General features: G+C 39.0%; 1 protein-coding gene across 2 annotated transcripts; it reads left to right on the top strand.

Moving 5' to 3' along the window:
- Positions 1-15,471, top strand: suv39h1b (SUV39H1 histone lysine methyltransferase b). Of its 2 annotated transcripts, XM_060932055.1 has the most exons (7): positions 1-69; positions 6,121-6,296; positions 7,470-8,123; positions 9,529-9,675; positions 10,229-10,358; positions 10,797-10,829; positions 13,635-15,471. In XM_060932055.1, the coding sequence occupies exons 1-7, from the start codon at positions 51-53 to the stop codon at positions 13,766-13,768; spliced, it is 1,293 nt and encodes a 430-aa protein (XP_060788038.1). In that variant the 5' UTR covers positions 1-50; the 3' UTR covers positions 13,769-15,471. The 2 variants fall into 2 exon arrangements, with proteins under 2 accessions (XP_060788038.1, XP_060788039.1); XM_060932056.1 differs by lacking the exon at positions 10,797-10,829.
- The last annotated feature ends 2,644 nt before the right edge of the window (positions 15,472-18,115 follow it).

The following is an 18,115-nucleotide window of genomic DNA, read 5'->3' as shown; positions in this document are numbered from 1 at the left end:
GCCAATGGCCGCGTGAATTTTAACTTTACAATTTTGGCGGTAGTACGAAGATGGCGGAAAATTTGAAAGGTAAGAATTAGTTTCCTGAAACTATAGTTAGGCATATATGTGGGTTTTTTTAACTAAGCAGAAATGGTGGCGATAAAATACTTGTCGTCTCACGGTACAATATGATTTAAGACCGACATCGTGACAGGATTGTTTAGTAAAGCGATGAATGTGTAATGTTGCTTTTACACACCGCGGTATAACACGGTTTTCGTGCTGCAGTGTTATCGGTAACCGTGTTCGAGTCCCAGAGCCACACACTTCAGTTTAAAGTTTAAACTAGTCCAAGCAGATTAACTGAAACGCTTTATACAAGGCCAGACTGTGTGTGTGTGTGTGTGTGTGTGTGAGAGAGAGAGAGAGAGAGAGCTCAGTGAGAAGGGCAGCTCTCTCTAACATCCCCCAAGTTCTTGTTTGTTAGCTAGTTAGCTGGCACATGTTTGTGTTTTCGGAGATATCGAGCAAAATAATTTCCCCATCTGTGCCTCTGGTTTCACAAACCTCAAGCAACAACCGTGTGAGGTGTCGTTCCATGTCTCCCCCCCATTAAATCTTGTTTCCATTTAATAAAATGAAAGCCTCCAAACACAGGATACATTCCAGAAATCCTCAACGTGTTGACTGTATATTTATAAAAGTAAAGCTCATCACATTCTTAAGAAGCATTAATTACTATTCTGTCACAACTGAGAGACTGAAAAAATATTGTACATAGTAGCTGATGTTTGCACAAAACTGGCACATAAGTAAAGATGATACTACAGTGCTAGTCAAAAGTTTGGACACCTTCTAATTCGATGTGTTTTCTTTATTTTTACTAATTAAATGACACTTCATGTCTTAAAGTAATAATGAATGTTTCTCTTTACTTAGTTGAACGGTTCTTGACATAATATGGATTACTATAGTTGTGGAATAGGGCTATTTACTGTAGTATTATTGTTTACTGTTTGATTTCAAACGCATTAAGAAGGCAAGAAATTGTACTAATTAACTTTTGACGAGGCACCTGTTAATTGAAAAGCATTCCAGGCGACTCCCAAATGAAGCTGGTTAAGAGAATGCTAATAGTGTGTAAAGCATCATCAAGGCAAACACTGGATACTTTGAAGAATCTAAAATATCAAACGTGTGGTGTTTTTTTTTTTAAATTTACCACAATTCCATAGTTTTGATGTCTTTAGTATTGTTAATGTAGAAAATAGTTAAAATACAGAAAATCCTGTGAATCAATATGTGTGTGTAATAAATATGTATAAATTATACACATACACACTACATATATTGTGTGTAATAAATATGTATAAATTATACACACACTACATATATATTGTGTATTTTTTTGAGGTTTGAGGTCACTATTATAAATGTGGTGTGTGTGTGTATGTATATATATTTATATATATATATATATATATATAAGTATATAAAAGCAAGGTTTAGAAAATATTCAGTATGAACAGCTTAAGTATAAATCATAGTAAAATGTCACTAAAAGGTAAAACATCTTATTTCTTGAAGCAGCACTTTAATTGAAACAAACATTAATTACATGAAATTATTTAAATACAGTAGACTAGTAAAAAATATCTGCATAAAACTTCTCTCTCTCTTACTTCCTCCTCTCTCCTTTGGTCCCGCTTTTATTTAGCAATAAAAATGTTATTGTTAAGGTTGGGGTTATAAGAGGACAAATGTTAGTGTTTTATATTTTATATATATATATATGCGCATCATAACAATTTTAGAACAATTAAAAAAAAACACTGGCCAACATTGCTTTTTTTTTTTTTCTCCTGCCTTAAACTGTTTGAGGTCAGCTTCCTGTTTAATACTTACCACACCCATTTATATCGTGTTGCATGAACCAAGATATACGATTTATATCAAGCACTTACACTGCAAGGCTTATATGGTTTGACTTTCATTTATCAAGCCAGAAGAGAAATGCTTTCAAGTTGTGGTGCCCCAGTAAACCTGAATTCACCCTCTTGCAGTACACAGAGGATGAACTAGTGTTAGCTCTCCCATAGAATAGCACTAGTCAGACATTAAATATACACTGCATGTTGTGTCATGTACTGTAGTGAATAGTGCTGTGGTAACATGCTCGGTTGTGTTGTGGCTTGAAATGTAAGTCACTTTGGATTAACCAAATGAGTAAAACGGAAAAGAAAAATATACTGACTGCACGCTATATTTTACTTGCCCACATATTTACCACTGCATATACTTATTAGTTATTTTTACACATCTACTACTCTATATCAGAATTCTTATACCACAGGGTGTCTGATCTCATCCAGAACAGGCCTGTTTGTGGATAAGATTGGATACCCTTGTTGTAACGTATTTATATATTTCAATAGAGTCCTATGATGTACATTTATATGGTCAAATGTATGTCAATACCCCTTCTAATTATTGAGTTCAGGCCTTTCAGTCACACCCATTGCTAACAGATCCATAAAATCAGGCACATAGCCATGTGATCTCCATAGACACATACTGGCTTGTATTGAAGGACTCAGTACCTTGGCACTGTCATAGGATGCCACTTTTGCAACCAGTTAGTTCCTGAAATTCCGGCCCTGTTAGATCTGCCCCCATCAACTGCAAATTGTGCAATGGAGGCATCTAGGAGTAGCAACAGCTCGGCTCTGCAAGCATGCAGGGCGAGGCTGCTGAGTACGGAAGCATGTAGTGCACAAAAATCACCTATCCTCAGTTGCACCACTTACTCCAGAGCTCCATGTTAATGCCCATGGTTTTGTAATGGGATGTCCAACAAGCTGATGTATACACATGATGGTCAGGAGTCCACATACATTTGGCCATATAGTGTGTGTATGTCATATACACATCTTCATGTATTTTATTTTTTTTTAAATGTACAGCACTTTGCAAAAGTCTTCAGCACGCTCCTTTTTTTTTTTTAGTACAAACTTTGTTATAGATATTTATTTTATGACCTCTGCATTATCAAGTCAATACAGAAACATTTTACATTTCCAAACATTAGTTTTCCAGCACAAAATTAAATGCGTGCATGCAAAAATAAGAAGCAAGTGTGACAAAGTCTCCAGATGAACTCTGGCTGGTTCTGCAGGAAGATCAGTAAAACTTATCAGATAATTTCCTTATAAACTTGAACTAATTGTACCTGAGACTACTTTTTTTCCTTTAAGCAAAAGGTCTTTGCATCAGATGTTGACTTTTTGCTTAATTTATTACCGTTTTCTGCTTTTTATAGTTTTTTTTTAAATGTAGAAACATTTATTAAAAAAAAACCCAAGTCTCTCATAAACCGAGGAGATTAGCTGGTAAGCATCTTGCAGAACCAATCACAGTTCTTCTGGAAACTTTGACTGTTGCACATGCTTCTTATTTTTGCAGCAAAATCCAGCAGCCTTCATTCTGGGCTGTGTCTGAAACTCTCTATAAATGTACGACATTGCATACTGGCCCAATATACACTGTGTACTGCATGCTACTCTTCACCCTGCTATTGCTGGGTTTCATGTGACGTCACATCCGCCTCATTAATTATTCAGAACTTTAGCTGGTGGTCTACCAAAGTTCAGTTGACAAAGCGTTTGTACGGACAAGGTGCATTGCTTGCATGAAAAATGCCTTATGCTTGCGATGTTTTAGGTTGTTTGAATAGATCAAACCGTGAAACTGATAAAAGTTTCTTCAGGGTTCCCTGTGAACTAATTAAACAAAAAGGGTGAACGAACACAGGATTTCACAAAAAGACGTCGAGAAAGGTGGCTTTTGAACCTCTCACTGAAATCGAAGGGAGCCGAGTCGAAACATGCTCGAGTTTGCAGTGATCGCTTCGTGAAAGGTTTGTATATCCCTCTCAGCTATGTTGTTAATGTTTTCCAAGTACTTTTCTTGCTATGTGTCGTTATTTTACGGTACTTTAGTCACAAAGCGCTAGTCCCCAGCTGTTTCTTTGTTTACTCCTCAAAAAGTCCATACGCATGAAGGTCGCGACAAAATTCTTCCCCAGCCGTACAGTTACAATGCGCTGTGATCACTTCTCCATCTTGTTTAACTAAGATCCAGGTCTTTAAAGGGGTTTCTGATGATCTTTAGATGTTGAACATTGAGTTACAGTGGGGCCTTTCACTGATGCCACAGAAAGTTGTTTTTCACATAGCATCCGCCATATTGCTGGGTGAACAAAGAAACAGCTGCAACAGTTAATAATGAAAGTCGAGACAACTGCAGTTCAAAGCCAGCATCCAGATATACATTTTAACGTTCACACATTTGCCATTTGGCATGGTTTTTTTTTTTTTTTGTAGTGCAATAGAGCTGCTAAGTATGACATGCTTGTGTATGTACCAGTATACTGTACTGAGTAGTGCCAGACCATGCAGCCTGTAAAAAACTTTACTATCTTGACCAAAGTTCTGTCCATGTTATGCCAACTTACGGACTTGTTGAAGGTTAACTTGAGTACGCCGAGACTAGATCTAGATCTTTGGGATTTTTATAACTGAATGGCCTTGAGCTAGAAAAAGTGTTAGGAGAAATAACAGGTGCACAGAATGTTCACACTAACCTGATATAAAATGTTCTACACACACACACACGGGAATGCTTTGTTGTTATCCAGGCTTCCTGTTTAACTGCAGCTCGCCATTTTTCTCGTCTTTTTGGGTTCGCCGGGAAGCAGTGAAAAGTTAAACCAGGCTTATCTCCATGTCTGTTATTACATCTAAAAGCATTACAGGTCTCTGGCATTGTTCTTTTTAGATGTAACTTCTACAAGTTTATCTGTAGATGTTTACTGAATTGGGCTGACAATCACTCTCATACACTTGTGCTGAACGTTGTCAAACACAAAGCCCGCCCGGCAACATGGCCGCATAAACAAATCCGCAGTTACAATAACATCATGTGAAAGGCCTCTATAGCCATCCTACCATCTAGAACCAGTCTGGACATTCTCCTCTAACCTTTCCCCCTGCAGAACTGTCTGCTACTGCCATCAGTGGAGGTGTGTTGTGGGCGGTTGTTGTTTATTTATCTGTTTGTTTATTTATTTATTTTGGGACGGGGCTGCATTGAGTGGACTTTAGAGACTGTAGTGTGTGGAAAATACCAAAGGATAAGCAGTTTTTAAATACTCAAACCAGCCTGGCACCAACAGTCATGTCAGATTCAAAGATTAAAAATTTCCCCCATTCTTATGTTTAATGTGAACATTAGCTTAAAGGAACAGTCCACCGTACTTCCATAATGAAATATGCTCTTATCTGAATTGAGATGAGCTGCTCCGTACCTGTCCGAGCTTTGCGCAACCTCCCAGTCAGTCAGACGCGCTGTCACTCCTGTTAGCAATGTAGCTAGGCTCAGTATGGCCAATGGTATTTTTTGGGGCTGTAGTTAGATGCGACCAAACTCTTCCGCGTTTTTCCTGTTTACATAGGTTTATATGACCAGTGATATGAAACAAGTTCAGTTACACAAATTGAAACGTGGCGATTTTCTATGCTATGGAAAGTCCGCACTATAATGACAGGCGTACTAACACCTTCTGCGCGCTTCGGCAGCGCATTGATACGGAGCTTAGATATCAATGCGCTGCCGAAGCGCGCAGAAGGTGTTAGTACGCCTGTCATTATAGTGCGGACTTTCCATAGCATAGAAAATCGCTACGTTTCAATTTGTGTAACTGAACTTGTTTCATATCACTGGTCATATAAACCTATGTAAACAGGAAAAACGCGGAAGAGTTTGGTCGCATCTAACTACAGCCCCAAAAAATACCATTGGCCATACTGAGCCTAGCTACATTGCTAACAGGAGTGACAGCACGTCTGACTGCGTCTGACTGACTGGGAGGTCGCGCAAAGCTCGGAGAGGTACGGAGCAGCTCGTCTCAATTCAGATAAGAGCATATTTCATTATGGAAGTACGGTGGACTGTTCCTTTAAGCTCTTGATCTGTATCTGCATGATTAGCTGATTTAATCATAGCATGAATGAGTAGGTGTATATGCATTTTGCATTCAAGTTGTCTGCGAGTGTACATTAAATTCTCTCTTATTTTAAGAATGCAAAGCAGCATGTCTTGCTACTTTGGACCAACTGGAAGTGGTTTGTCGAGAGGAAGGGGTCAAATGCGAAGACCTGGGGGTCAACAAGAACAACCTGTGTGAATATGAAGTGGAATACCTGTGTAACTACCAAAGAAAAGTGATCACTGATGGGAAAACACCGGAAACACGGGTAAGAGTAACAGACAGTGGGTTACTGGTTTCTCTTTATTCTGTAGACGAGCAGTAACTTATAATGATTTATAAGCTGTTACCCAACTCAGCCATAAGTGAAATTCGAGTTGGCTACTTTTCACTAATGCTACTTTGCTAAGTAATTTTAACAGTATTATTTTAACATTCTCTTAGTATCCTATATTCAAAACTAAGAATGTTATCAGCTTTACTGGTGATGTTCTGCCTTTGTGGTATCCAAACCTCAACATGCAATGAAATGCGATACATGGGTGACAAATCGCAGAGAAAAAGACAACATAAAAGGTTTTAGTAAGGCATTGGTCCACCACACGCCACTGCACCTTCCAAGAGGTTCTTTTATGTTGGTGAAGAAGAGTTCTGTCTAACACATCCTTTGCAAAAATGTTGCATGGGTCTGCAACTGGGTGGTGACTGAAGTCAAGTCAAAGTCCCTCTCACGCCAGAATCTGGTCTTCCCAGGCAGTCTCCTGTCCCAGTACTAACCAATTCTTTAAGGCGTATGGGTGCAGTGCCGATCTCCGTTTCGATAGCCCTCAGCCTCTCGCCTAGCTAGGGTTAAAGTGGGGGGCTAGTTCTCTGGTAACCACGAGAGTTTGACTTCCCCACTTGCATCTGTATTGCAGTGTGCCTTGCTAGAGGGTAGTAGGTACCATTTTTATGATGGCCTTTGGTATGACCCGACCGCGAGTAGAACTCACGACCTCCCGGTTGAGAGGCGGACACGCTAACCACTGGACCAGCTCGTGGTTGGTGACTGTGAAGGTCAGAGCACATGTCTTTGGTTTCAATAGCATGAAAATGATTCCGTGAGCCTTTATGCCTTGTGGATTGGGACATGGAAGAAGGCACTCCCACCAGGATAGAAAAGTTTTATCTTCAGATAAAGGTGAGGAGTCAGAAAAACTTTGTATTGATGTGCAGTGACACTTCTCTCTAAGTAGATAAGTGAATACAGCATCCAAGAGTCACCAGTTTTTCTTTTGTCACCTTTTTTGAAGTTTCCTGGGTTTTGTATTAGATCCCAGCACAGTCGATCTAGGAACGATAGTCTTCCCCGGACTTTAACTATGATTCATTGCCTTCCTAATTAATAACTGTTGAATTTCTGTGTAAAAGTGTGTCTGACAGGATTTTCTCTTACATTCAGGAGCTGTACTTGGTAAAATGGAAAGGCTATCCGGAGTCAATGAACTCGTGGGAGCCACGGAAGAACCTAAAGTGCACTGATCTGCTTAAACAGTTCTGGGAGGATTTGACATGTGAGATGGTGCGGTTAAAGAAACGCAGCGTCCCAAAGAAACTAGACGCTTCCATTGTTTCCCATCTTGTCCAGCGAGCAAAGCTTAGACAAACCCTCAAACTCTGGGAGAATCACCTGAACAGCCTGGGCTCAGACAAAGGTCGCATCTACGTGGAAAACCTGGTAGACATGGAGGGTCCTCCTAAGAACTTCACCTACATTAACGATTACAAGGTGGGTGACGGTATCTCTCTTAACGAGGTGGCTGTTGGCTGTGAATGTACAGACTGTCTGAACAGTCCTCTGGAGGGCTGCTGTGCTGGAGCTTCACAGCACAAATTTGCCTATAACGACTCAGGACAAGTGCGCATTCGACCTGGACTACCCATCTACGAATGCAACAAGCGATGTCGCTGTGGGCCCGACTGTCCCAACAGGGTAGTGCAGAGGGGCATTCAGTATTCACTGTGCATCTTTAGGACAGACAACGGCAGGGGCTGGGGGGTACGGACCATGGAGCGCATTCGCAAGAACACCTTCGTCATGGAGTATGTAGGAGAGGTAATGGGCTCCACTTGTATGTATTTTCTTTAATTAATTAAACTTGGCTATGCTTAAATATGAACTGTGCTTATTTTGTCATATACTTAACCCAGTGTTGTTAAACATTGGCCCTAAGTTCACACTGGCAACTGACAAAGCTACAGAAGACCATACGTTTTCTATAGACGCATGCAACACGAGTCGTGACTTCAGCAACAGCAGCAAATGACAGTGATGGCGCAACCTCTGAATTGAGACTTTCTCAATTTTTGTAGGCATGTAACAATATCATGCAATGATAAATTGTGATACAAATTTATGCGCATTTGAATCGATTAAATAAAAAAATGAATCGTGATTATCATCAAGGCTGCATAATCTTGGTTTTGCCTAGCTGTAATTATTGTTTAGTCAGCAGAGGGTGGAGTAATGTAAAATAGCAGGAATACAAGTGACTTCACCCTAGGTGGAAGTAATACAGCTCAAATGCCTTGAAACCACAAAAAAAGGTTTAAAATGGGAAAAAGCCATTGTGCGATTGACTGTGGAAATGGATTTAACAAGCAATAGAAGCACTTTTTTTTTTTTTAACAGACTGCTGAAAGCTGAAGAAAACGAGGTAGTTGATTTTCTGTTTAAGCTGACTACCACCATCTCAAATGTTCAGAAATGTATATTAATAAATTGTCTGTTCTTAGTTTTTCATTTTTAATAAAAGGAATATTATAGTTAATAGGCTATTATATTTTACTTCAGCCTTTACACGTGGGTAAATAGTTATTGTTGGTTATTAAGAAAATGAAGCAAAAATGTTTACTTAATGGAAGGAACATGATGTTAAAGAATAGGAAAATAAATGTTGCTTTTTTAAATTTTTCTTCAATTATTATTATTTTTTAAAATATTATGGAAAATCAAATCGTGAACCCAATATCATGAATTGAATCCAATTGTGAATTGAGTGAATAATTACCTGCCTAATTCTTTGCAAATTGGGTATGATTCAGTAACGTTACAAATGCAAAAAAAAATGGCTTGAATGATTTTTTAGACCAATGCTATGGCACGCATGTTCCAATTTCCTGTTCACAACACAATTACAGTTCCTACCTTCATTTAGTCCTCAATTAACTGCATTTGGCTTTCAAAAGTGGATGAAAACCCACAGTCTCGTAATTTTCCAAGTTCAATCACAAGGTAACACAGTCATGTGGATGAATTTTGCAGTAGATGGTATACTTTTTTGGGAACTACCATCTCGTATCGGGCGGGACGATGCACACCAACAAGAGACAAGCAACAGGGTTGAGTTGTAAGGATATTCGCCTGCTAGTGTCACTGCATTGCTATTAACCAAGTTCTGTCAGGTTGTTCCAGTAAATGTGCTTCTCCAAGAGCCTAATTATGTAATTTCATAACTCAGATCATCACTACAGAAGAAGCAGAAAGGCGAGGTCATGTCTATGATAAAGAAGGAGCCACCTACCTGTTTGACCTGGATTATGTGGATGATGAATATACAGTAGATGCTGCTCACTATGGCAACATTTCTCACTTCGTCAATCACAGTGTAAGTGTGTGTTGTTTTTCCCCCACACTGTGGAACAGCTGAGGTATTTGTTCCTCATTCACAACTTGGTTATATCAGTGTAACAAAAAACATGTGTAGGTTACTGTTCCAGTTTAGCTATTGCTGCATCTGCAGAGATTTTGGATCTGTGACAAGATTATTATGGCTCAAATGGCAATAATTTGGAAATATTGGGTTTGAAGATGACTAATTCTGCTTTGTTTCATGTTTAGTAATCAGCAAATTCATTAACTACTTTTAGCCTTAATGAAAATCATGTGTGGTTTTTTTTATATGTATAAAGAGAGACAGGAAAGAGTCTCCACTGTTCTTGGGTTTTAGAATCAAATGCCTTCGTCTTAGTCAGAGTTCGGGAACATACAGTTATTCAGTTCTGAGTTTAAGGTTTAGTTTAAGTGTTCAGGTATTTTATATGGTAAGCAATAAAGCATGCTGATATACTTTTATTATTATTATCACTTCATTTTCATTAAGCCAAAGGAAGAAACGACAACAGTATGAAGACTAACCTCCCCCCCCCCCTTTTCTACAGTGTGATCCGAATCTTCAGGTGTATAATGTCTTTATAGAAAACTTGGATGAGAGACTGCCACGGATAGCTTTCTTTGCCACTCGTGCCATTAAACCAGGGGAGGAGCTCACCTTTGACTACAAAATGCAGAGTAAGTGTTCCCTTTAAGGTTTTTTGTGTTTAGTTTTCAAGCCTGGAGTTATCTAACCAAAACTGGCTCGATGTTTAAAGATACAGAATGTAAGAGTTGGGAATTTCGCCCTCTCTAATAGAAAATGCTACTGAGATTCTTTTGGAAGAATATTTCCTAATGTAGGTTGTGCTTCCCACCATACTGGAGAACACACACATGTCTTGCCTGTTCAGAAAGAAGAAAAAGTAAATTTCTGAATAATTTCCCTTATTCTAGGATTACCCTGATTCTCGCATTCTTTCTCATGTTTGGTTTGTTTACACACTCCCACTCTTACTCAGGAGTCTTCAGTCTTATCTGCAGAGGCGCAGTGTGGCTGCAGGCTTTCATGCCAACCATGCAGGAGTCACACCTGATTCCAGTTGTTTAATCTTTTTCCATCTTGTTTTTACGCAGTGTGCCAGTGTTCCAGAACCAAAGATGTGACAGGTGATGCAACAGAGACTCGGCATCTAGTGTGATGTATAACGTACTACGCATTGGAAATACGAATACCCTAAGCATACCAACGTTGCTTTCAAAATAATAACACCAGGTGAAATGAGTGTTGAGGTGCTTTTGTTAGCTGTGCACGTTTATACCGCTCTTTATGTGCCAGCAAAGTTGCTGTGTGATCAAAAATATGTTGGAGAAATTGAAGAGAAGTAGGAAGTGATTTGAGGCAGAAAGGCACGTAGACATTAGATGCTGTAGACAGAGACGTTTGAATTCGTGCTGGTCTTGGAAAGAAGAGTGTCAAAAATATCATACCCCTCTTTCATAATGCGGATGCTGCCTCTGTTACTATCAGTCATTCTGGCTCAGAGGAGGAACAACACAGACCCCCAGTCCTGCATTCAGATATTTTACACAGAGCACGAGGCAGAATAAAGGCACAAGAGGTCCTGCCTTGAACAGGTTCTGAAAAAGGGGGTTTAGTCTCCAACCAGGTGCCTCCATTTTGGCTGTAATGAAAGTCTGCAGCCACACCGGTCTTTTGAGGATGAGATTGAAGACTCCTGCTTTTACTGGTTTTATCACTGTTTAGTCAGACTTCTTGTGATGTTGGACATGTTAAATTTAACTGAGTTGGTATTTGTCATACACAGTCAGGTCTGTGTAGTGACACAATTTTAGTGAATTTGTCGCTGTACACCACCACAATGGAACTGAAACGAAGCAGTCAAGACGTGATTGAATGTAGGGAAACACCACACACACATACATATATATCACAGTACTTGCCGTGATAGGCAAACGCCATTTATTTTTTGGGGTTTGTTTGTACAGAGCCCCACTCATGATACAAAAAGTGTATATCTATCTATCTATCTATCTATCTATCTATCTATCTATCTATCTATCTATCTATCTCGCGGCTAAGTTTTAACAATTGAGGGAATTAATAGATACCGTGGGAATGAGTAGTAAAATGGTTTGCAGTATTTTTATACTGTCTCTTTTGAATGATACACATTCTGCATATTGCAGGCTAGTTGTCATCAGTATGGGAAGGTTTTGCTACTTTTTAGGTGTGCAAATCATTCTGAGCGAAACAAAGACATCAGATTTTTTTAATTTACCAAAAGTAATTCATCATGGGGGGGAGGGAGAATTAGAGAGATTTCTAAATGTAGAATTGAAAAATGGCTTGCAAACATTAAGCGGGACTTGGTGTCAAACGGAGAGGTCAAAAACCCCATGGTATGCTCGCTTCCTTTCCATGAAGGTAAGAGTAAAAAAAAAAAATAATTTCAGAACTGCAGCAAGGTGCTCATTCTTATACAGTGAACAGAACATGAGTGCAAGAGACAAAGTGCAGCGAGGTGCTCAAGCTTATATTCACTTCAGTGTATAAGAATGAGCACCTTGCTACAGTTCTGAAATTATTATTTTTTTTATTCTTACCTTCGGGGAAATTAAGTGATTTTCATATTGATTTATTGATAAATGTTATTTATTGACTGACTGTCTCCCAAACCCCCCACCATTCCTCTTGACAATTCTCACCCAAGACCCCAGATAGTGTTACAGGGTGCAGTTTTGTTTTTGCTGGGTATTTATAGCTTTAAATTGAGCAAAAAGCTGTTATGCAAAAGGAATGAGTGGGGGGGGGATGGTCTGATAAAGATGGTTTCCAAATGCTAAGGTACAGAGGCTACAAAATCTTTTTGTTTACCAGTTGGACCAAACTGTAAGCATTTCAGTCAAGTTATGTGTATGTACAAATAAGCAAGCAAGTTTATATACTGTAAATACAGTACAAGTCAAAAGTTTGGACACCTCCTAATTCAATTATTTTTCTTTATTTTTATTAATTGACACTTCATGTCTTAAAGTAATGATGGATGTTGTTTCTCTTTACTTAGTTGAGCGGTTCTTGACATGGATTACTCATCTCATCTCATTATCTCTAGCCGCTTTATCCTGTTCTCCAGGGTCGCAGGCAAGCTGGAGCCTATCCCAGCTGACTACGGGCGAAAGGCGGGGTACACCCTGGACAAGTCGCCAGGTCATCACAAGGCTGACACATAGACACAGACAACCATTCACACTCACATTCACACCTACGGTCAATTTAGAGTCACCAGTTAACCTAACCTGCATGTCTTTGGACTGTGGGGGGAAACCGGAGCACCCGGAGGAAACCCACGTGGACACGGGGAGAACATGCAAACTCCGCACAGAAAGGCCCTCGCCGGCCACGGGGCTCGAACCCGGACCTTCTTGCTGTGAGGCGACAGCGCTAACCACTACACCACCGTGCCGCCCGACATGGATTACTACAGTTGTGAAATAGGGCTATTTACTGTATGATTTATTATTATTTACTGTTTGATCTCAAACACATTAAGAAGGCAAGAAATTTCACTAATTACCTTTTGACGAGGCACCTGTTAATTGAAAAGCATTCCAGGTGACTTCCTCATGAAGCTGGTTATGATAATGCCAATAGTGTGTAAAGTGTCATCAAGGTAAACACTGGCTACTTTGAAGAATCTAAAATATGAAACGTATTTTGTTTAACACTTTGCCACATAATTCCATACATGTTCCATGTGTGTTTTGATGTCATCAGAATAGTTCTACAATGTAGAAAATATTCAAAATACAGAAAAACCTATGAATGTGTAGGGGTGTACAAACTTTTGACTGGTACGATACATGCTGGTATTTAAATGTGTGCATGTGTGGGAGAGAGGGGTAGAATATTTTGTCAGTGACCCTTATATAGTATTTTTTTTTCCTTTCCAGTTGATCCAGTAGATGCAGAAAGCACAAAGATGGACTCGAATTTCAGTTTGACGGGACTCCCAGGTTCTCCTAAGAAACGCATGCGTATAGAGTGTAAATGTGGTGTGCCAACATGTCGAAAGTATCTATTTTAGCTGACCCAGAGACTGGAAGAGCACGTCATGTCACATTGTTCCAAAAATAATAGTGGCTGTAAAGGATAATAGCAAAATCTCATAACATTTTAACAAACTTGTACAAATCATTATCCATGATTACTCTCAAAGTGTGTCCTGCTATATTGTAGCACTATTTTAATTTAATGAATTTCATATTGTAAAAGGTCTGGTGAGATCAGGGATTTCTGTCCTCTGTTCACACCTCTGATTCTAATCTCTAACTCATTCCCAACACTTTCATGGGCTGAAGAGGATGAACACATCTGTAGGACTGGAATGTGAAACTCCTGGTTTATACTTTAATGGTCTTCCAAAATTCATTGATTTTAGCAGTTTTCTTCCTTGACATTTGGCATGTTGCCATCAGGTCACATTTCACTACATTGCATAATATACAGGTCTTTGTAAATGCATTTTTTTTCCCATTAAGTCAAAGATATCGATCATTGTCAGTTTGGCAGGGGATTGTGTTTATCCTTTTCTTTTTTTAAATTGAAATTTAATAGTTTAGTTATTTTTATGAGAAGGCTTCTTTTTTATGAAACGGTGATGTTGCAGGTAAGTACATTAGTAATAAAATATAAAGGATGGTTTTATATGAATGTTGGTTAAACCCATTGAGGTTTATGTTGAGTCTTAATTTGGTGTCATCTGTGTCATCTGTGTCTGGAAAACTACTTGTGTGCAGCTTTGATTTCATTAACCTGCCAGCAGGGGGCAAAACTGTATTGATAATGCCAGAGATGGGGGGGGGAGGGCAGATGTGCTTTTTTTTTATGAATTTTGTATTGGAAATTTTTCCCCCCCACACTCATGAGTTCTACATTTATTTAATCTTCATTTGAATTTTATAGCAGAGTGCAGATGACTGCTTTAGTGATATTCTGACTGTACTGTTTATATGAGCCTTTGGTATTTTCTAAATATCTCTGTGTTTATTATTTTCTATGTTGTTGCAATAACCTGTGATGTACAGAGGGGTGGCGTATTAAAGGAAAACCCTTTAAAAGAAAGAACAATTTGTTAGGCTATCAGGAACTTCTTACTAAAAAATACTCCTTCAGGTGGTGTTTTGACATTGATGCTGTTTAACAAGATCTGGTGAATGTAAAGGCCAAGGTGTATGTTTTCACATAATTTTTGATACTTATCAAACTCCAAACTCAAACTGTTATTACAATGCCCTTTATAGCATAAAGGCTACTGGGTTTTTTGTTTTTTTTCTGGTCACCTGTCTGTATCTGGCAGACTTTTATCTCCACATACTGTTAATATAAATGTACTGTTGTGATAAAACTAATTATTGCCGTTGACATTGGGGGGGGAGCTACCAACTGACATTAGCTGGTGCACATATTGTATTTGTATGAGAAATATTAAATTAGTAATTTTATAAACGTATGAAAACTATACAAATTTAAGATTGTGCATTTTCTTTGTTTTGGCCTTTTATTTCACCCATGTATGCTCTGACAGCCTGTTTCAACAAGAAATGATTTTCCACAGCTCAAAAAATGTAATCTTGAAATGATACCTGCCCTGTTATTGTGATTTCTGATCAGGCCTTTAACCATACATTTGTTTTCGCTGTTAAGTATTATCAGAATGAAATGTCTTTTGCTCTTTGGAAGGTTGTACAACAGAAAAAATGTGAAATAAAAAAAACCCCCAACTTAAAATTTACTTCCACTGATCATTAGAACAATGCTAACATTTTATAGAACAGCTTCCAGAATTTTGCCTTGTTTACAGAGTAGTACAAATTGATGGAATTTATTTAATTGTTGACCTTTCGTAGTGACAACTAAGGTGAAATAGAGGTTGTCTGAAGGGTAGAGATTTCCTTTCAGAAAGCGCAACCAGACAAAGTTGGATCTTTGTTAATGAGAGGGGCAAGTTGTTCTGTAACGTGATGCGATGACTCCAGAGCAATGTGTGACCTTTTGCACTGATACCAGAGGCTTGGGTCATGTTTAAAAGTCTCCCTACAAGAAGTGTTTGCTTGTCTTATTCGCCTTCATAAAGATATAGCAGTAAATTTAACTGCATGTCTGAAGGGTGGGGGAAGAGAATCCAACTAGCACAAGGACTTTCTTTTTGTGTTGTAGAAATGTACAGGTTTCGTGGTGAAATGTGACCTGTAAAATGCATAATTACTATGCGTTTATTTTATATTCAACATTCCCATTCATTCAGAATTACAGATACTCTGGATTCATACACAGCACAAGTGAGTGCATCACACTTTTTATACAGTTATTTAAGTGAGGTTTGTGATTTAAAAGCTGGAAAATCATTCCCAAGCAATACTGTCAGTCCTAATGTCCATATCATCTCAAATAAAAGTTTTAATAAGAAACTTTAGAACAACGCTAGATTAAACAAAGTCTCAATCAGGAACTGTTCAAGCCAGCTAAAAGTTAAATTCTAGTACTAAGAATAAGAAACGGAATTAATTATTGGCCTAGGTAGTGTTACTTGCTGCTGTTGCTTGTAAACTGTGTGTTTTGCATGTTGTATAGTTTCTTCTTCACTGTGCAAGTATGCTTACATGCTTGCTGCTCATTCTTGATTCAGAAGTCAGGGAACAAAAACAGGTCTTTTCAGGTCTCTTGGTATAAAGAATTTGGTTGACTGGTAGTGCTGTAACCTGCTGGCCTTGTCTGCTGACAGTTGTGCTTGCCCTATTTTACAAACCTACCACTGCTATGGAGCTATCTGCCCGACAGCTTATGATGGCTGAAACCACCAGTTTTGTGTTTTCTATAGCTGGGGGTTGACTCCCATTGTCTTATCTGCCGTGGGGAGTGTATTAGTAAGGGCATTTTCATCAAATACTTAAGAATCTATGCAGTGAAAAACATTGTGTCTCACAGGTTGTAAGTTCAATGTTCTTTCCTTGAAGTATTTCATATATTCCACTGACTACCAGGTCTGTTGCTATGTGCCACTACCATTCTTAAGTGTTTTTCTTTTGAGATACCACACACGTGAATTATGTTAGCTGAATTATTACTCATTTAGAGTTGTAATTGGTTTCCTTCCATCCAACAGATCCCTCATTCTCTTAACTTTGGGGTGAATTTCCCCTATACAGAGAGTAATTCATTTCAAGAGCCATGCTGCAAGACACATTCTTGCAACTGGTATCCGAGTCCTTTGGAAGCCCAAGACAAGTACCGGTTATGTGTTCACTGCTTCAGCCATGTAAAGGATGCAAGTGTCTGGTTCAGACATAACCTATGCAAAAAACCCTTGTCTGCCACTGACTGATTGATGATAAGCAGTCTAAGGTGCTTTCTAGGCCAATTGGTAACTTGGCAGATGTGGCTTAGCCAAAATCACTAATACTGGAGCTGAGATTGCACAACCCAGAAGCTCATGTCCTTCAAAAGTCCTAGCCATATTCAATTCCAGCCTCAGCAACATCTGAAAATAGCGACGGGTCAATCCCTCCTAGCTCAAAGTTGCCGCTAACAGGCTCTAAATTAGCAGTGGTTGTCAATCTTTAAAGGAAATGGGGCTCATGTTTCTTACAATAATAGCAGCTGGAGAGAAAAAACAATTATTCCACAAAAAAACTTAGTAAGAGCATAAATTATCATGTGTGTTAGCTGAACTGATAGAATAGCAATCTGCATAATGGTTTGGATTTATAAGCAAGCAGCTGCGTGTGTGAGATTACTATATATAACCACAAAATTAACAAGTACATGTCTGGCCTACAATGTTTTATTATAAAAAATATTAATATTCATGCATTCCTTTTCTATACCACTTATCCATTGCAGGTTGCGAGTGGGCTGGAGCCAATCCCAGCTGCCATCATGTTAGAAGCAGGGTACACTGTGGACAGGTCACCAATCTTTCATGGGGCTAACACAAAGAGGTAGTCATTCACATTCACAACTAGGGCCAGTTTAGAGTACCTACTTGACCTAATTTGTGTATCTTTTGACTGCGGGAGGAAACCCATGCAGGTATGGGGAGAACATGCTAACTAAACACAATAAGGCCCTAGTCAACTAGCAGGTTTAAACCCAGAACATGCTTGCTGTGAGGTGACAGTGCTAATCACTACACTACCATGCCACCCAATTATTAATATTCCAGAAACCTAGATTCACTGAGAATGGCAGCCCCACCCTGTTACCCCAACGTATGGCAGACGCTATTCTTAGCAGTAAGCTAGTGTCAGACTGCCATGTGTATGTGCCAGCTTCTGTACAGGATATTATAAATCATGAATGCAGCAACAGCTGTACTTCAATTTGCTAGAGCATCAAGCTTCTCAGGAGTAAAACTATGCTTGCTGCTCATTCT

The sequence above is a fragment of the Neoarius graeffei genome, chromosome 10 (assembly GCF_027579695.1).
Source record: "Neoarius graeffei isolate fNeoGra1 chromosome 10, fNeoGra1.pri, whole genome shotgun sequence".
NCBI classification, from domain to species: domain Eukaryota; kingdom Metazoa; phylum Chordata; class Actinopteri; order Siluriformes; family Ariidae; genus Neoarius; species Neoarius graeffei.
This window is presented reverse-complemented; position numbering and strand designations above follow the sequence as displayed.